We start from the raw sequence: 21180 nt of genomic DNA on the forward strand, positions 1-21180 counted from the left end.
TGACACAGGGTACCTCATGTAAGGACTAAGATCTATAGGCTCCCACTTTTTTTGCTCCATTGGTAAACTTGAGTCAATTGCTGTTTGTGATGCTGTCTTTTCCACAGTAAGAGAAAAAGAACCTACAACAAACGAGATTCAATTGGTTACTCAGTATTCCAGGAGGGTCCACCTAAATTGTAACACAGTCATTTTTCTCTTTTGGCTCAGCAAAATATCTTACTAAATGAGAACATGGATTGGACATGTTTTTTACTTCTAACACTTATAATAGACTCAAAGATACTGGAAAAAAAAAAAAAAACAACTACATATGCTAGAGTGAAGCTTGTATTTGTACTTTAGATAAATCAACACAACACATGAGCGACTAAGACAGAATTATCAATTTTAAATGCCTAAAGAATAAATTTTAATCAGCATGGAATCACATTATTTTATAAACAACAACAATAACAAAAGATCTATAAAAATTGGATCACTCCTGTCTACAATTCAAAGAAACTGTATTTTCTTTTGGGCATGTTTTGTTTAGGAAATGCCAATCTCCAAAAAAAAGTCCCATGAAAATTTGTCAGTCTTCTTCTTAGGATGATTTAACCACATGGATGGTAACTGATTTATATTTTAATGCAGACTTCTCAAAACACAGTGACACATTTGATACTAAGCACGCCACGGAGTTGCATTGTGATTGTTCCAGCACTTTTGTTTTCCAGTTCACTTGGCCGTATCAGAAAAGCCTGTGAAATTTGGTGAGATTTTATGATGTCTGAAGTAGATTATACCATGAAAACTCTTATTACTCTATTAATTGTAGTAATCAATTGAAACAACTACAAATCATTTAAAAGATATTTCTATACTAATGACCACTGCTTCCAAATTTGAAATTGAATGAGTATTTCCCACTGAACTTCCAGAAATGTCAGCTTAGCTTAGGGTTGGAATTCTAGTGTGAAAGGACTGCCTAAACTTGGCTTAAGGGTAACTTAGCAGCCTATGAGGGCTATGAGGCTGTATCTGTGTCTGAGGCTGGAACAATGCAGCAATTAAAACAGAGGGTATAAAGAAGGCAGAGACTAAGCATGCAATTGTGGATTTGGACTTCATTATTGAGGCTGCTCTCTCCATTTACTAACAGTATTTAATGCAAATGCCTTTATTAAAAAACTGAATGATTTATGCAGAATGCTTTAAATTATATTTAATTTCACATTAAAACACTGGTTGTGATATGCATACAGTGCATTTGAGACCTCACAGTAGGAAATCCTGTATCATGGACTTTGTTTGTTTTTTTTTTTAAAGTGATTAATATCCCTTTATATTTTAAAATTATAATGCTCAGAAGGAAGATGACATGCTGAAAGTTACACCCTTACCTCTTTCTTCTGATTTGGATGATAAAGTGGCAATGTCCATCCCAGCTATGGGCTCCTCAGAATCTTTCGCAACATACTTATTAATAAATTGCATGCGTTCCTGAAAAGCCTACAGATCAAATTTTTAATTGAATACTTTAATTCCAAACCATTTTCTGAAGTAGGAATCTTTAAGTGATCAATGGTGCAGTAAATCTTTGAACCCAGCACATGTTGAGATATGATGCTACTTTATTATTGCTAGTGAGTACACTTCACTGGTTGGATCTATGACTCTATGATCTATGGAAACATCAGTTTCAACAACATGAATAGCATTAGTGAGACAACAGATAGGAAAAAAAAGATAAACACAAGAGGACTGTGCTTCGTGTCAGTCATATTCAAGTCATCACTGCAGTAGATTTTTTTTCTGAAATAATGACCTGTAAACATTAACCATCTAATTTTTCCAGCTATAGGTAGTAGGTATCCCAAATGATAAAACGATGCTGTCACTAACAAACCTAACACCAAAATGCACTATACAACTCTGCCTGAGGCAGGAATTAGAAAGGATGCTAGAGTTCCCATTACAAGAGGCTTTGAATACATACATTAAAGATCACAATGAACTACTGGAAAAGCCTTTATCTCTCAGTAGTTTAAAATAATGTTTGGATTTTTAAAAATAAAACTCTGAAAGTAGGGTCTGTTCCCTCATAGCATAGAGGTTCAGAACTCCTCTCACTGCATCTCCTTAGGGAGCTAGCACTTCCTCCTAAGAGCTCCTGGTGACTTGGACTTCCTCCTGAGGAATGGAAGCTATGGGTGCAAACCCTTTCAGGCTCAATTGCTTCTGATGCTTAAATACAGACATCACCACTCTGCTTGTCCTTTCAGATGGTGATTTGGGCTCACTGGGCTTTCTCCTAAGGGTTCAGATTGTCAGAATGGGCAGAGGAGCCAAATGTTACCCTGGAACCAGGGAACCAATTCCCAGAGTGATCAGGTGTGTGATGTAGGAGACAAGCGATCAGGAGGAACAGAGAAAGGAAGCTACTTAGAACAGCAGACCCTCAAGTTAAACCTTTTTTCATTGCATTAGATGAAGTTGCCAAAATTTTCTTAGCAACTACTTTGGAATAGTATTATAGACCTAAGAGGCTACTAAAATAGAAACCTTTAGCTGTAATTAAGTTGATTTTCAGAGTAAATAAAAGGCAGTGAAGATAGAACCACTATTCTGGAGAGACTGTGCACATCAAAGGGGAGACATTTCCAGCTCATCTTCAGGAAGCTGAAGATTTTCAGTCTCAGCACAGCCAACCAAATCTGCAGAGTAATGCATCTCTTCTTAGACCAGAATGTATAAAGTAATTTTGGAACGTTTTATGAACTTTGGATATGCTGAAAAGAAATGAGAAAATTTGCAAGCATAGCTAGGGAAGACTCATGACTGAGGCTTCACTTCTCAGAGCTAGATACCTTTAACACTGTTGTGCCAAAGGAGCCAACTTGCATTTGACACATTTGAACTAGTACTGCTTCTCTAAACAGTGAATTCATACAGAGCAGTATATACTGGCTCACAGGTACCTGCAACTTGGAATGAATTTGGGAATTCTAAATGTAGGAGACAATTAGATTGATGATGTGACCAGGTGCCAGTTTATCTTTCTATTACATTTATAAAAGCGTATTTCTTATTATATTCTCATTATGTTCAGCTTGCCACAAGTGACAGCTTTGCAGTTGTGTAGAGGCAGTGGGTGTTGTAAAGAGAAACATTTTCTGTTCAGTAAATAGAACCTTAAAGTCTCAGTAATGTCAAGAAATCTAAAGTAGACAGTGTAGATTCCTGCCCACAAGTCATGCACTTTTGATTCTTTAGGCTGTGTAAAATTCCCTGTCATCCACAAAATGATGAAGAGAGGAATCATATGAACTCGTTTCTCTGTTGTGAAAACTGCTCTGTTATCACAACAGCTCCTGCAACTTGTGAAGACACATTAGCATGCAGATTGCACTTTGATTACCTTGACAGCTCTTCCTGGCTCTGCAGACTCCCATGCTTGCTTCATGGCTTTGATCTCATCTGCTCGCTGTGTGTCTCTCTTCACCTCCAGAATTTCCATCTCTCTCTGCTCACTAACGAGACGTAAAGTCCAGTATGGCTTGTTTATAGCATCTTGCTGAAAGTGGAAGTACCATGGACATGATTATTGGTATTCATTGGTATTTACCTATGACCACTATTTAAGATGAAGCTTTGTACTCTGGTAATTTTCATTACTGGCAGACATTATACATCAATAGAATTTGTCACGCATTGCTAGACAACAACTGACTGCCAAAGGAAAGGAAAGGAAAATTTCTCTGGAATACTCCAAACTTCAAGATCTTTTGTATACTTCTTTTCCCCTCTACCCATACCCGATACAGCATGCTCTACACTCCAAGCTCTTCTCAACTGTCTGAATAAGAGTATTTGCAGCAATTTTATTCATGCAGTTATCTGTCAAGCTTTTTTTTTTTTTTTTCCCTTTCATTACTTCCAATTGCTTTTCTTTTTTTCTTGCCAGAAGTCTTATTATTTTTAACCAGAATTTTTGTGTAGAGAAACATCTTGTTCTGTCTTCTCTAATATCAGTTTCTTTCCATTCACTTCCCAAATTCTATAAATTACTTTGATGTGTGGTTTCTCCAGAATCATAGGATACAAGTAGTACTCAAAGGGTAGGAGACTGTCCTGTTGCCTGGCCAATGAATGAAATACTGTGCTTCTCATGCTTTTGGAAAGTGTAGTATCTCTAGAAGCTTGAAGCCCAAGGCTTAGAAGAAGAGATGAATTGCTCAGCTTTGATTTGAGACTAAAAACAGGCATCTTCCTAATATGCGGGCAGTATCCTCTTGAAACTTGCTCCTGTTTTGGCAACAAACTGAAGAACTCATGCAAGCTATCTTCCCAGCACCTGTAGCATAGCCCATCACTGGAGCTGAAGGCAGAAATCTGACACAGCCTGAAGTTGTATGACATTTACATGGCCAGCTTTCTCAAATGCAGCCACTCTGACTGCTCTGCCAGAAGGGTTAAGGCACTGTTCCTGAAATGTGTATAATTAGGTGTGGATGTGAATCACAGAGAAGCTTGCTGTTCAACAACTTAATCAACAAAACAATACAGTGGAGATTTCTTCATGAAAAAATCTATGGAAATGCCCTCTTCATGAACTACTTCCCATGAACCAGGAAAAATAAAAAACAACCATGAGGACCTGTAAATTTCTTTGCCTTTCATTAATCTCTTTGCAATCCATAAAGTCAATTACTCCTTTAAAAGCTGGTCAACCACAGCACAATCAGATCATCCTACCACAAAGTGACGAATTTGCAAGTAGGCAAGTAAATATCAATTTTTATGCCACAATATACCCACAAAATAATGGCAATTGGAAAGACCTATTTTATTTCTCTGATGATTCTGTGAAAACCAGTACAACCAACTCCAATTGGACATAAATATGGCAAATTAATGGAATTTAACAAACAGAGATTAGAGACAGAAAATAAACATCCAAAAGAAACACTCAGTGGTTGCTTTATACATTAGCAAAGTAATGAGCGCATCTCTAATGTAGGATATAGGTCTTTTGCATCTGTCATTCAATCATCCTCAGGTGCGGAACATAAAGGTGATGAAGCAGGGCATAGAGAAACACAGGAAATACACTAGAAGTGCTAGTAATTCTGATCTGCAGAAGCTTTTACACTTAGTACAATGATTTCACATTCAACAAATCCAAGTTTTTAGATTTTTCTCACCTGAAATTCAGGTTGAAATACAAGAGACATAACTGATCCTTTTTCTTTATTGGACTTCTCCCTTTCTGACTTCTCAGTTGCTTTATCTTTCGATTTTTTGGTTGATTTTGGAATACTTGCAGACCTTTGTCCTTCAAAACGATTGAGCTTTAGGAGAAAACTGTGGTCCTCAAGCTTTTGCCCAGGTGCTGTTCACACATTTTTATGATGCACGATGAATTAGAAGATACCATTGTCATCCATAAGTGTATTAACCCATGTAATATCCAGGATATAACAGCACAAAACAGCCACAGGAAAGACAAAGAAAAGTCTTATGTAATTAGCTGACACTGTTAAGTACTACACCAATATTAATTGTTGGAGCAAGAAAGAATCTGGAGACAATAAAGCTTTTGAAAGCAGGCTTCTGGAAGTAGACTTATTACAACAGCTTCCCTTGTCCTTAACAGCATTTTACCCAGGAATTAATTATTGGTTTACCGTGGTTCATGCATGTCAATAACTGCCCTATTGTTCTGTGTATAAACCAGTCCAAAGAGGAGAATGATATTCTGTAGCTAGCAATCTGATTATTAGTTTTCTTACACAGTCTCTGTCACAAAGGTGAAAAGCTCAAAGTAAAGTCAATGTTCTCACTGCCTCATGTCCCTGTAAGCCTGAAAAACTGAAGAGCAGAACACACACACACGAATAAAAATCGAAAAATGTAAGGCAATTAAGGCAACAAAACATATTCAAGACTCAGTGCACATCTGGGAAAATCAAAACAATCATTCTCGGATCAATCAGAGAAATTTTTAAAATTAATTTTAATTAATTAATCAGTACATGCATATGCTGTATGTATGATCTTTGTTAAATTGCATAGTTGATAGCTAACATACCACTTTCATTCTTCACTGTCTTAGATGGTAAGAACCATTAACAAGCTTTTTTTTCATGCAGTGTTCTTTTTATAAAAATAAAAAAGAATAAGTAAAGCCTGCAATAGCAAACAGCTTTAATAGCATGGGAACACAGCAAATGAAACAAGCTGGACTGGATTCACAACAGTACAGGATTAAAGATCAGAGTCTGAAATCTCTATTTCACTTCACCTTCATGCTGCTTGAAACATTAAAACAAATGCTGAAAAGTGGGATTTGATCTATGCAATCAAACAGGCAATTTCTCTTGGAATAAAAGAGAAAATGAGTCTGAAGATAATAATGAGGTATCTTTCACTTAATGCTGTGTTTCTAACCTCTTTCCACTGAGGAAAGATCACTGTGCTGCTTGATTTGATCAAAAGTCCGCTGAAGATAATCCACTGGCTTTAATGAGATTTGGATCAGATATTCAATGTCAGGGTTATACGAAAATATAAAATGGTAAATTTGAAAGATATACTAGCAAATTAATAATACACTTATACTAACTACATGCACAAATACATATGATATATATGTATATCATATCATACATTATACACATGTATATGTATACTTTACATTCTTACCTCCTTATGTTATTTATATAACATACATTGGTACCAAAGAGCTATGTTTAAATTCATTCAGTGCAACCAAAACATACAATAAAGAATGAAAGCAAAAATTAAAGCAGTCCCCCCAAGTACTGAAAATAATAAAACATCTCCAGAAAAAATGCAAATATAAAATAAATACTGACGGCATTATCTGAATACCATTATATAAAAACCTTTCCATTTAATTTCACATTGCCATAACATATTAGGAGACAAAGACTATCTGTGTAAAGAGATGCTACAAACTTTGGCTTCTATAAAGATTTTGTAACTCTTTTAAAATTTTGCTATTCTAGACTTCCATACATTGAGGAGTTATTAAATAAATAACATAGGAACAGATGAAACAACAGGGATAAAATGATAAAATGCCAATTTCTTAGTTAATGCCTTTTTAATGTTTTGTTTACACAAAGTGTTATTTAATAAAACATGTTATGAGATATCATATACAAAAATTGTGATTAAATATTAGTAATGAAATAACATTGCAAGCAGTTTGTCTTACAAATATTGTCAAACAGCAATATTAAGGGTTTATGAAAAAAGAAAAAGGAGAAGCATCAATAAAGAAAAAATACAAAACTATTATTGGATAACTTAATTTCTACCAATTTTTTTTAATAATTACTTGTATTACCAGTGAGTAATATGAGTCTTCTAGATGGAGATTACAATTAAAAGATTGGTAAAGGATAACAGAAAGCAGAAATATGTTTTTGACACAATAAATCAGCTTTAACACAAAGCTAACTCCAGATGGCACCATTGCCTTACATGAAATATTAGTGCCTGAAATTTGAGATTTGCTCCAGGAATTTTCCACTTGTCTCACTGCAGTTTTCTTAAAAATCACACTGAGTGGACATTGTTTTAGATAAGCATCAACACTGCTATAGTACAAATTGTATGGTTGATAAGTGATGCTGACAGCCTTCAATGGTAAATCTTAGTATTCAGATCACTTTAATTTGAAAACTGGTTCCCAATCAGCACAATATTCAGAGATTAAATGTTGTTTACTCCAAAATATCAACCTGTACAGTAAGTGCTCCAGATAATATTGCTGCTGGTAGGGAGTACATAACATAAGTACTAAGCAGCAAGTACAGTAAGTGTTGAGATATGTTCTCTATAAATTCTCTTAGTGGCCTGAACAATCTAGTTTTTATTCCATGTGAATACAGTCAGATTGTATTCTTGTATAAAGATAAACATTCAGTTAATCTGAACAGTGAAATGAGTTTTGTTTACTTTGAAAAGCAGCAATTATAGCAGGACACAGAAATCACAACTTTAAAAACATCCTACTAGGAAATTTCTCTTTTTCACAGATAGTGACTTGAATCTAATTGACTGTATATGGGACAAAGTACCAGTTCAAATGGTAAGGGAAGCTATGAATAGTAGTACTGCTACTGGGAAGCAAAGATTAGAGTACCCATGCTATTGACAAGCTCCAGTATCAACAGCTGAGAACTAGCAAATTAATTTAGTGATCAAATGACCTCTTTTGAGCTGCGGCTTCACAGACCATTGTGGTGGTTGTATGAAAGGGTACACATCAAAAGCATGGCTAGTATGTTATGTGCAAGCTGCAGCCAAGTCAGAAGAACAACTGTGTAATAGAGTGTGATTATGTGAACAATGCAACAACCTAAAAGAGGGTGAAGCAACAACTGAAAAAGCTGCCTGTACAATACATCTGTGAGGCACAGCTCCTTGAATATTATTATACCCGTAACAGAATGCAATCTATCACACTTGCAACTCATGCAGATGCCTCTTGCCATACCAAAAAGTCAGATATCAATCCACATTTTTGGTGCTCTCTCTCTCTACATGTTATGAAACTGATGTTCTGTTAGCTGTAGTGACAAATAATGTCTAGTACTATCTAAATTGAAATTGAATGCATGAGTTTGCAAGCCAATATATTATAGTGGAATATGTATTCTAAATGCCTTGAGAAATTTGCTGTGATTTAGAAGCAAGTACAATAGATCTTCATTTCAAAACACTTCTCAACTAAACAAGAAGAATATGAAAATAACAGGTCTTCATTTAGGCCATTTAGTAGGATTTTACACACATACTGGTGCAGTTAGCACGTGGATGGCAGGACAAGCCCATTGGTGCTGTCTGTATTCACATCAGTGCTTCGAGTGCCTGTCTGGTCTGCCATGTCTGTACATAGCATCAATGCCATGTTCCACCTGTGCATGCCTGCTGGGAGTGCACCATCTGCCTCACTACGGGTTGGACCTGGGGACGTGGAGCTCCTGCAGCCTCACCTCACTAGCTGACGTAATTTCTTCTACAGTGTTAAAAGTCTAAAATGTGTGTTGACACTGGTAAAAGGAGAAGCAAATATACAATATTTACTTAAGACTCCTCTGTCCACTTCCTAATTTGTACACAGAGCACTTTCTAGTCTTGTCTCCTGCCTAAATTCATCTCCCAATACTACAGAAGTAACGCAGATGTGGAAAGAGGCCTTTTTTTCCTCCTGCTCATTTTCTTTTGTCATAACACTGTGCCTTTATATTTACACTTCATTGGTCTCTTAGACTGCTTTGGCAACTGTTCTAAGAAGTTTAGGTACATTTTGCAGAGTATCCTTTTATTTCTGTATCTCTTGTTAACTGAAGGTATAGAAGTACATAACCAAACCCTAGTTCTATGAGCCACAGAACAAAAAAGCATTATTGCTTAATTATTTTACTCAGGAAGCAAATAAAAGAAATGCTGTATGGTCTTAGTTTTTAGCTATATAAAAATTTAAAAATAAGTAATGTGAAGCATCCAAGTACATACTGAAGGTGGCATACCTTTGAGTTCAGTTTTCTCTGTTTCTTTCAGTGACTGGACAAACAGAATCTGGCTCTCAGTGAGTGGCCAACTATTATATAACACCAATGCCTGTATGATATACCTGTGAGGCTGTGAAAGAAAATGTGATACGTGAACATGCTGAGGACATAACAATTACAGTAAGTATTTAAAAGTCCTGTAGGTTAGTAAAGTGGCAACTGTTGAACTCAGCAAATGAAACACATGATTACTTTACAAGCTTGTACATAACAGTATTCACAAGAAGCTTAAAAAATTAGTGTTAATTCCACAGATTTTATTTTAATTCCTGTGAAATTAAACAATTACTCATGTGTTTATCAACTGAAAATAAACTGAGCTGTACAATAAGGAGCTACATTCTTTAAAGACTTCCATGTAACTTTCCTATGTATGCCATGTGCTAAGACAAAGAATTCTGTCTTTCATTTTAAGTCCTACTACAGAGCTTTGAACACTAATATCAGCACTCAATGTCTTGAGTTGAAGTAGAGGTGACAGGGTCATTCGGTTATTTCAAACATTTTATACACTGAAAAGGAAATCATACCAATACTTCTTTTAAAAATTGTTTTCCAAATTATAAACCAGATTTAAGTCAAAGGAACAACTTCAGAAATTGTCTTTTTTTTTCTTTTTTTGTTTATTTTTAATATAATGTTGCAGTTGAACCTAACAATCAGGAAGAAAAAAAAAACAACACAAAAACACCTGGAGACAGAGAAACAAACAATGCTTGAGAAACAAAACACTATTTTTAAGATAGACAAATAACACCTGATGAAGTCAAGGGAAATGCATGATTCTGACAAACCTCTCTAAGGAAACCTAAGGGCTGAAGAAGCAAATTCATGTGTTAGCAAAGCATTCAGCTGGCTGGTAACAGGTACATCTCTAGTAAAACTACTAAAATTGCCTTTCTCTTACTCTGCGTTTCAAAGACAACTCAGACTGAAGCATCAGAAATTTAAGTTGTTAATGGTGTTTTTTTGGCCCTTATCTGCAAGTCACAGTACACTTGCATTGAACTTTGCAAGTGAAGACTGTCTGAAGACTTAATATGTCTACCTCAATTTGAAAATAAAAACGAGCTCTTGTTAGTTGATTATTCATGTAGATATGTTATCATTTCTCCATGGCCTCATTCACCAACAATCTTAATTTTGGATACTCTGTTCTTTCCTCCAATTATCAGATCTTAAAATGAATTGAAAAAATTATCAATACACCTTTATGTTTTCCTCACACACATACACTCTCCAAATCTCCCCAAGTTCTGGTAATTTAAAATCTCTTACTTGTTGTGGACTTCCCTGATTATTTTCAAAGTTTTCCAAGGGGAAAGATTCTTCTTCTAACACAGACAGACGTTCTTGGGAAATTCCTGTCTTGAAAGAACTTTTGGTATCCTTTGGAGCTGAAACATGACCTCTTCTTTTAAATCCACTTTCTGATTCCTTCTTTCCAACGCTTCGAATAATCTGGCTTTTACTTGCTGCAAGATTAATAGTATCAGTGTAAATTTCCAAACGTTCTATGAATTATTAGTATGAGGTAAGCAGATTTCCCCAGAAAATATACAAAAGAAGAATATTTTCTCATGCTGCATTATCATCATAACGTTCCAATTGAAATTATGGTTATTAGAACTATTATCCTGCATTCATTCAGCACACAAATCACAGATCACTTCAAAGTAAATAATGAGAAATTTGAATAACTACCTAACTGCTGCTTACCGTTCATCATAATTCTAGTAACTTCTGTCCTTACAGAAGTCTCTTATGTCAACATGAATCATCATATTTAACTAAAGCCAATCTTAACAGGAGCTAAAGAACTATTTGTGATCTATCATGTATAACATTACACCCTGGTCCCTTATAGAAAATATTAATGTGTATAAACTGTGAAACCAGAAATGCGCTAAAGAAAGGCTATAATGGAAACACTAATCCAGAAAACTTGAACTTAGGCTCGTTCACATGAAAGGAAAATCTCTCAAAAGGGAAGTGAGCAAGAGTGGGTAATTATTTCTCAGGCTAAAGAATTCAAGACCGTTGTGGATTTAGATGAAATTAGTACATAACTCTTGTAATAGATGGAAATAAAATAAAAGCCTAGGAATTCTGAAGGTAGCTGAAAATAAGTTACACTAGCTTAAGACTCAGATTGAAAATAGGCTCTGAGGCATATAAGGATAAATCTCACTGTTACATGTGTTACACGTCTTATGGTTTTTTTTGTTTTGTTTTATCCTGTCATCACTTTGCTCCATGTTATCAAATGTGTAATTCTGGGGGAAGTATTCTTTTGTCTTCTTCATTTGCTTATAATCAAATTTACCTGGCTATAACATGTCACATCACTTCTTTTACAATGGTTTCTTCATCATGCAAACTGCTAATGTGCCTAACAGCATGCATGATGATCTGTATGGCCAGCTGTGTGTGCGTGTGTATTGTCTCACTGAACACCACTGAGAAGAGCCTGGCTTTGTTCCCTTTCCTTCTCTGTCCTCTACCTCAGGTGTTTACATGCTGCCAGGTTTGGATTCACTATGATGGTTGGCTGGATTACACAGAGACAGTTTTAATTAATTCCAGATGCATTTATGTAAAGTACAATCAAGAGTTTCCTAGCACTTTGAGAGAATATGCAGATTTTAGCACATTTATGAAAGATGACTTTTGAACTCACCAATAGCAAGAGAAAAGCTGATAAGCCTGCAGTGTAACGTGTAGTAATACAATTTTTATATAGAAAATGCATCTTTAGTAAACAAACTTCTCAGATTCAGTTGTTCTGACAAAAATGAATAGGGTATTGGCTGTTAACTTTCAAATACATTTGTATTACAGGAAATTTTATTTAAAATCAAATATTCCCTTAAGGGATGATTTTCTCACCATCTCAGTTGCTATCATAAAGACTTCACAAAAGAATAATCAGCATTTATTAACTTTGCAAGTCATGGGGAAACAGTTCTTCCCTCATTGAGAGGAAAGAACAAAAAAGGAAGGAGGGAATTTCTGTGAGGATCATTGTGTAGTTGTAGGAGAGGCTAAGTAAAAAAAAAAAAAAAAAAAAAAAATTTTTTTTTTAAAGCATGAACGTCATTGTATTTATTCATGAATGTTTTGCTTATCTCTGTTTATATGACTGATGACAAGCCAATAACACATGTGCTTCCATTACAGAGTGATGATCAAGATGGTGCATTTAAAGCACAGAGTTCAGTGTAATCTGTGAATTGTCTACCCTATCCCATGATTTGGGCATCAGTTTCTTGACAACCAGTACCAAAACAAAGTTTCAGATCAAAAAGAGGCAAGATCTTGAAAATAGAGCGTATTTCTGTTCTCAAGGACAAGGCAACATGTGCATTAAACTTTCAAAACAGAGAAGCTACTTGAATGATCCAAACAACTCTTCAGACAGTTACAAAATGAGGCCAAAACACAGAGGAATAAAGAAGTGATTGACACCTTATTTCAATCAATCATTTCAGTATATTTCCTCATTGCTGGAAACCAAAGATTTCACCTCATTGCTCAGGAATTTCACTTAATTGCAAAGCCACTAAGGATTTCATGGAAAAAGCAAGGAAAAAATTCTATTTTCTTTGTTTACATAAAGTTATTGTAAGAATGTATGCCCTTCAGTAAATAAAGTTGTCAAATATTGAATACAATACTTACGTCGGGAACTCAAAAGTGTTTCATTACTCAAGAAATTAAAAGCAGGAATGACTGCATGGCCCTTTCCAGTGACATTTACAATTTCCTCCTCATTATCTAGGACTTGTAGCTTAATGAACACATCTGATTTAGAGGTTTGTACCTGCACTGTAGCAATATGTGATGCTGTGACTTTCACTAAATACCTAAAGAAGAAAAAAAATCACAACAATATAACCAACAATGCCAGATATTTCTTTTCGAGGGAAGTATTTAAGCATTGTGCTGACATGGAGAAAAACACTTAAAACTGAGTTTTTAGCTCACTGTTTTCTTGCAATCTGGTGAGCTAAGCATCCTTTACTGCAGTTCAGTGCAGTGAATCTACAATTAAAGTAAACATGGGCAGCTACAAAAAGTGGTGATATTGCCATTTTTTTCCCCGTTTTATCAGATCTCTATATTATTGCTCCTCCTGTAATAAAATTTGTTGGAAAAATATGGTTAGTGATATGATTAGTTTCATTTAACAAGTAATCCAGTAAAAGTTAAAAAAAAAAAAAGTAAAAAAAAATATAGAAAAAGTAAATAATCACATTCTGATTGAACATGCTCTTCTAAAACAATCACATGCTCATATAAAATCAGGCAAAAAATATACCAAATTCCACACCTCCTCACCACTTGTAAAATCCCAGTTTTAATGCATGTTTAATCTCTGAAAGTAATATGGAATCTCAGTCATTAATATGTAGGTAAGACTGAGCTTAGAGAAATGTGAAATATTATTATGAGAATTTTGAAACTACAGTCTGCTTATTTCACAACCATTATTCATTAAGCAGCAGCAGTATTTCAGGAAAAAAAAAAAAAAAAGCAACAAAACATTTATGAAACGCAGAACCTGGTTTTGAGTATCTATGGCTAAAAAAAAAATGGAGATGTTAGTAGCTTGTGGTTGCAGTGGTAATGAGAAGACGGTTGGACTAGATGATCTCATAGGTCTTTTCTAACCTTGTGATTCTATGATTCTATGTTTACTTAAACACCTTCCCCTTCTAGGAAAGAGGAAATAACATACTTTGCTGAAATGGACATAAAAAGCAGGATTTAATCATTATTATCTCAGTATTTACCTGAACATTACACATTTGTCATTGGGGATGTAATACTCTGTGATTTCTTTAGTAGAATAGACGTTATTTACAGCCTCACGAGAGAGGAATGGGAGAGGACTATGAGAACTGATGAGTCGGAGCCTCCATCTTCCAGCTGTCAAAGACTGGTTACCAGTATGTGCTTCAGCCATAAATGTATATCCTTTCTGAAGAGAAAACAACATATTTTTACTCAGAAATGACACTTGCTAGTCCTGGAAATGCAGCTTGCAATGCAGAGTACCAATTGAAGGTAAAATTGAATAAGTATTGAAAAGGCAAGTCAGAGATGTAAACTGTAAAACTACATCAGAGATAGTAAGGCTGGAGTTAAGAACTGCCTAATGACAAGTGAGAGGAAATAGAAAGTAGTACATGAGAATAAAAAAGAATAGTCAAAGAAGTTGGTGAAAGAATAAGTGAGAGGAGAATAAAAAGAAATGTAAATACTTAAAGTAGTAATTATTTTAAACAACATACAATATAAAGCACAAGAATTAAATAAATAAATAGTTAAAAGAGAAGTACTACAATAAAAACCAAACTAAAAAAAACATCTAACAGAACAGAAGATTCTGGACCAGCATTAACAAGCTTGGTGCAATTAATTTCCAAATAATTGAATCAGTATCATCTACTGGTTTTTAATGAAAAGGGAGAAAAAAAAAAAGTAGATTATACTATTGATAAGAGCATTCTATAATCTTCTTGAAATCTTAGATTTATTTGTTTTTCTCCCTGCTGATGTTAAAGGTTCTTATCATTACATTCTGACTCCTCAGCTGTTATTATTTTCCAGCTTTCTTGAACTATTTAAGCAATTAGGACAGGTTTGGGGTTTTTCTGTTACATTTTTTCCCTCCATTATAACCATGCTGAATGGCTCAAATCACTTCAGACTGCTCTGAAGAACAATAACTGTTTTTTCACTTCTGAACTAACTACTTTAATAGGTCACCTGCTGTCTGGGGAAGGGGAGGGGGGGGATAGTCAGGTAGAAGCAATATTCATACTCAAATGGAATAAAGAGACAGATAACTTGAATGCTTGAATGTCCACCCTACATGACATTTCCCAACTGCTAATTCTTGGCATTACAAGGATCCTCCTTAATGTACTTGGACTGGGTACCATCGCCCCTTTTCTAATCATCACTAAAGTGGGCTGTGTTTTCTTCTCCTACTGGAACTTCTAAGAGACTATTGATAAACAGTGTTCCACACAAGCCTGTCAAATTCAAAATGACTGGCCCTTCTCCTTCACAATATTAACCATACAAACAAAAAAAGTGTAAGACCTTCCCCCCCCGTCAGGTGGGGAAGAGTAGAACCAGGGAAAAAAGAAGAAAAAGTTATTTGACGGAAAAGAAAAAAGAATACTGACTTCCTATCAACACTAAACTGAAGTGAGTTCCATACAGAAAAAGTATTATTCTATTAATTTGTGACTCTCTAATGGTACTGAAAAGTTATTTATTGCCCTATCAAGAAAAATTTGACATTTCAAGTTCTATAGAATAAAATTGTTACAGATTCTCCAGGGAAAAAGCATTCCCTATAGTTCTGAAAAGGAGAATTACTTAGAATGGCTAATCTGTATGCTTATGCATGCGTGCCATGCACATGAAATAAATGTGCTTTCAAGTGTTAGTGCAACATGAAAGTTGCAAAGTAATTTTAAAATTGTAAATACTTTTAACTCCAAAGGTGACCACAGCTGAAGATGAGAATATTTTGGCAATTCATGCACAAGAGGTTTAGCAAGTAGTATACTAAAGCAAAATTACATAAACATGAAATAAAAACGTGAAAACTTCTTCATTCATTGATAAATGAAAATCTCTCTTCATGCTGGAGGCAGTGGGAAACTGTATGCGAATACAATTTGGAGATTTAGAGATCAGATTCAATCTACGGTTAAATTAATAACACTCCAGCATTTAATAATTTCATTGCAAGATGTTAAATATCAGTATATTAATCTTATTTAAAGTCTTGTAAGAGTCCAGCACACAGTTAGAGAAGTGCGTGGTAGACAAAAAGTTTGGCATGAGCCAGCAGTGTGTGCTTGTAGTCTGGAAGGCCAACTATATCTCAGGCTGCATCAAAAGAGCAGTGACCAGTAGAGCAAGGGAAGTGATTGTTCTCTTCTAGTCTGTCCTTGTGTAAACCCATCTGGAGTACTGCATTCAAGCCTGGGGTCACCAGCACAAGAAAGATGTGGAGCTGTTGGAGTAGGTCCAGAGATGGGTCACACAGGTGTTTAGAGGGTTCCTGAGCGTTGTTCAGCTGATGCTTGAGAAATGCTTTTCTGTCATTTTTGGCTCTGTTAAAAAAAACTTGTGTATAAGATAGTAAAAAAAGTAGTATAGTAGCAGTATACAAATAAAAAGAGACTAGAAGAAATAAAGTAGTAACTTGCATTGCATTTTTTATTTAGACTGTAATATCTGCAGAAAGCAGGCAAAAGACATTATCGCTAGTCTGCAGATTTTATCCCTACTTTAATATTAATTTCTGAATGATTGAAGGCACTCCTAGAGCAACCCTGTAGCAAATAACAGTATCTACTGATAAAATTTACTTTTGCTCTGTTTTAATCTGCTGAGTCTTAGTTTTGCAGCAGAACAACTAACTGCTAGATTTATTCAAAAGGAAAAATATCTTGTTTTATATTAATACATACACTTAGGAATTCAGGCGTACTATATTTTCTTGTTTTATTATTGACATTTCATATAAAATACTCTTAAAAGAAAGGTAACAACCAGATTAAAATGACACTACCATATGCAATTGTCACAAAAACAGAACAATTGTCTTGTCAAATCATCAGTCAAGTTTTCAGTGGTGTTGTATGTCCACTGAAACATTAATGGACCATTTGCAAAAAGGAAGGTAAATTGTTTGGCATAAGTGCACAATTGTATTGAAAAACTCAGTAGCAGAGATTATGTAATAAAACAAGTGGAAAAACGCAGCATACACGTACAATTCTGTTTTAATACTCTCAAATCAAAATCACTCTTTACTAATATTAACCATATTTTATAACATTAAATATAAAATCATAGGCTTAGAGAGTAAGAAAAGTGGTTATCTGCAATAATAATTACGGTGGAGAGGTCTTCAATAAAGAAGAGAAAATAATGATAGTAATTCTTTAGTTTATGACAGAATCACTGGAGCTATCACATGGTGTATCCACGCAATAATAAGTAGGTGGGGGTAGGGCATACCAAAATGAGCATCTCCAATATTAAAGCCATAGTACCGCACAAAGGTTGGCAAGATCTTAACTGGAATACTGTGTGCAATCATTGACATCTCTATTCAAGAAAAGTGGGAAGAAGTCCGAGGGAAAAAAAAGCCCATAAAATTGTTTCCATTCCACAAGACAGAAACAGAACATTCACAGTCTGCTAAGCAGGACAAATGCTGAGATGAGTTCTGAAATAAATCTGAAGTTGTGATCATTCTTTACACAACTCATCATTATCCTGAAAGGCTGTAAGTGGTGTTTATTACTTGGATTTCTTTTCACATCCTGCCACTTGCCACTGTCTGAACCTTCCTTCCTGATGGAATACACACCCCACCTCTGAAGATTCCAAGTTAACTCTGAGAACTTGATGATATCCCTCCAGCAGGAGTAGTCCTTACCTGCCACATTCAGCTGGCATTACTGCATGCCTTGGATAAAGCAAGCTCATTCTATTGGAGGGGATGGGGAAAAGGTATGATAATACTCGAAGTAAAGCTACAGAAGAAAGACAACCAGAACAGTCCTAGACTAACATCAACTCCTTGCTACCGACAGACAAAGCTAAAACTTGAGCTTATCTTCACTAAAAGGATCAGCCATGGGTAGCTGTGGCTAGCACAGACAATATTAGGGGTAATGCTGAAGAGTTTAGAAGCAGGCTAGAACAGGAAAAGAACTAAAAAATAATAATAAACTAACTTCTGGATTAGTTCATTCTGATGATCTTCTGAACTATCGAACCAATTAAGCTACATGAAAACTGTATGGGAATAGAGAAGTAGTCAACACTTGCCACTGATCATACTTTTAAGTCCAGGGAAATGTTGTCATAACGAAGAAACTAGAGAAGGTAACCACATCCAGTACACATCTTGAAACACAAGACTCTAATTAGTGAGACTTCCTGACCTGGAAATGATTTCATTTAGTATTTTATCAGTAATGTGCATAGTGAAACAGTGATCTACGTTTAATTAACTGGTACCACAAAGCTAAGGGTTATAATTTTAAAGAAAAAGAATTCAGTGTTACTTTAAATAAGGAAAATGGTCTGAAAGAAAAACAGCACTCAAATCAATAGTGAAATACACCACATTTCATCAAGAAAAATAAACAACAGGATTCAGTTATTCAGGAAGGCACTTAAGGCTATAGCAGTATGAGTCAACAAAGCTCTTGCAAGAAAAATAAAGGGGGGAGAGAGGGGAAAACAAGCATCAGAATCAGTTTAATAAGTAGTAAAGCCTGCCCAAAAGACATATAAACTAATCATTCCTTAGTCATCGTTTGTTTCATTTTAAGTTAATCCTTGCTGCAAAGTTTTCTGTGCTCAGTGTTGCATATCATAAACAAAAAAAATGAGAACAACTGGGAGCAGTCCAGAGGAGAAAGTAATCAAGAATGCAGGAAACCTAACTAGTGAAAAAACGACTGAGCAAGCTGTCATCTTTAGCCTAAAAACTGGAAATCTGGGTAATTAGGAGGTCAGTGATAGTCTATTCGAATTTTTTAATAATCGTGGCCATGCTTCTAAGCAGAACATTAATACGTAGCTGAAAATGTCTACAGAATTCAGCAATCATTTTTATTCCAATTATTTTTATACTCCACACATTTACCTTATTTTTGGGGTAAATATGAGGTGCCACTTTCAAAAAGACATGTGGCATTTCCTCCAGTGTGTCATTATCAATTACATGAAGTCTACAGGAAGGAATAGCGGTATACATCTTTGGCACTATGAGCATGTCTTCCGGGACAAAAAATATTTCTCTAAAATAAAACAATGAAAAAACAAATTAAATTCATTTTATTTTCACAAACTGAATAATCTGTGTGACAAAACAGAAGTATATATTAGAATTTGATGAAAACAAACTCATGTAAAATCATGTGTTTTGAAACATGTTAGTGAAAAGCAGTGTATCATTACTTCTTTCCAATAAGAATCACATAAAAGGCTATACAAAACTCACCTAAAAACCACAAACCAAATATTTGGTGGCTGATCAGAATATGTTACAGCATAGTCAGCGAAAGAGATCTTACACCACTCATCTTCATAGCAAGGAAAATTTTTGATTGAGTTACAGTTTCTTTTAAACATTTCTCTGGAAAATAGTAAAGCAAGATAAGGATTTAAATCTACTCATAATCAGGATCAAAATGTGTTTCTTAAATCTGGATAGATGATTAACTAAAGAAACATTAGGTTCCTACCTATGAAACAACCTACTGGATATTAAAAAAAAAATAAAAAAATTACAGAAGACAATATTCCAGCTCAAAGAAAAACAAAAAACCCCACCAAACAACTGTATGGTACCATCTTTACCTAATGGTTAGACTTGATACACTTTTACTCATGCAAACATATAATAAAGCACACCATATCTCTACAGAAAGCATCCTATCCTTTCTGAGCCAGTTTTGTAATTTTAAAACTAATAACACTCTTTCCACCTTTATTGTGTGCACCAGCAATTCATGGCAACTCTGTGGAAATGGCTGCAATAAAGTAGTATAATTTATTATATCATTACCTTAACAGCACTACAGCACACTGTTCAAAATTTAACTCAATAGAAGTCCACAATTTTTGCAAGATTTCTTTTACAGCAATGTTTTCCTTAGTACCTAGAAATAATAAAATAAGTTAGAAAATGTACATAGTACCTAACTTTTGTATTGTTTTAAATGTACACTTATCAAATATTTGTGAAAAACATCACTCAGAAGTTAATTGTCTTATGAATGCTATCTTATTAGGAATTTTACAGAGGTGCCAGAGAGCTGACAACTACTTTCTCCTTTCACTATCCACATTATCATCACCTTTATATTTTTCAGTACTTTTCCAGCTTAAAAAATTATGTGACTAATATTTTCCATTTTAAATACCATCACAATAACATCTTGTGTTGACATGAAATGCCATAGAAAATTAACTAGGTATTAATTAAAAAGGACACACCTGGTTTTCTGCTGTTCAGTACTTTTCTCACATAAACCCCCCTCCAAACAGCTTGGAGTTTAAGAGCTGCTGCTTCTTCTTCAGAAGTGGGAATTCTTTTCTGCCAGCTACTTAGGGAATTTACTTCACAACTCTCTGAAAGAAGAGGAAGAGAACAAGCAACACTTTATTAGTTTACAAGGCTGGAAGCCTTGTAGCTGCTTGCTATAAAGTGAAAATACAAAGGAGAGCTGAGTTACAGAAGTAATAGTTCCTGCATAAAATTTCCATTTATGGCAAAAATACCACTGTTAAAATTTTCCTCTTATTATAAAAATAGATACTATATACTGTGTGTATACTATTACAAAGTCAGCATGCAGCTACTATGCTAATGCTGAATACCAAATTGTCATATTTTTGCTTCTCTCTACAGATAGGTGTTGCATTTTATTTTTTAAAATCAAGTCTTGTAATGAAATCATCTTCCAAAAATAAACCAACATAATTTCATGCATTAAAGTCTGAATCTGAATAAAGCTTAAAAGAGCTT

General features: G+C 34.9%; 1 protein-coding gene across 4 annotated transcripts in view; it reads right to left on the bottom strand.

The window, feature by feature from the left end:
- Positions 1–21180, bottom strand: part of ADGB (androglobin) — a 73981-nt gene that overhangs the window by 5781 nt on the left and 47020 nt on the right. For all 4 annotated transcript variants that reach the window (XM_048936744.1, XM_048936743.1, XM_048936747.1 and 1 more), the window contains 12 exons: positions 20649–20783; positions 20218–20311; positions 19651–19785; positions 19294–19447; positions 14390–14577; positions 13275–13459; positions 10872–11068; positions 9552–9663; positions 5190–5377; positions 3404–3559; positions 1386–1494; positions 14–122 (listed from right to left, as the gene is read on the bottom strand). In XM_048936744.1, the coding sequence (XP_048792701.1) occupies positions 14–122; positions 1386–1494; positions 3404–3559; positions 5190–5377; positions 9552–9663; positions 10872–11068; positions 13275–13459; positions 14390–14577; positions 19294–19447; positions 19651–19785; positions 20218–20311; positions 20649–20783 (1762 nt within the window). The remainder of the gene's footprint in view (positions 1–13; positions 123–1385; positions 1495–3403; positions 3560–5189; positions 5378–9551; positions 9664–10871; positions 11069–13274; positions 13460–14389; positions 14578–19293; positions 19448–19650; positions 19786–20217; positions 20312–20648; positions 20784–21180) is intronic.

The sequence above is a fragment of the Lagopus muta genome, chromosome 2, assembly GCF_023343835.1.
Source record: "Lagopus muta isolate bLagMut1 chromosome 2, bLagMut1 primary, whole genome shotgun sequence".
Classification (NCBI taxonomy): Eukaryota; Metazoa; Chordata; class Aves; order Galliformes; family Phasianidae; genus Lagopus; species Lagopus muta.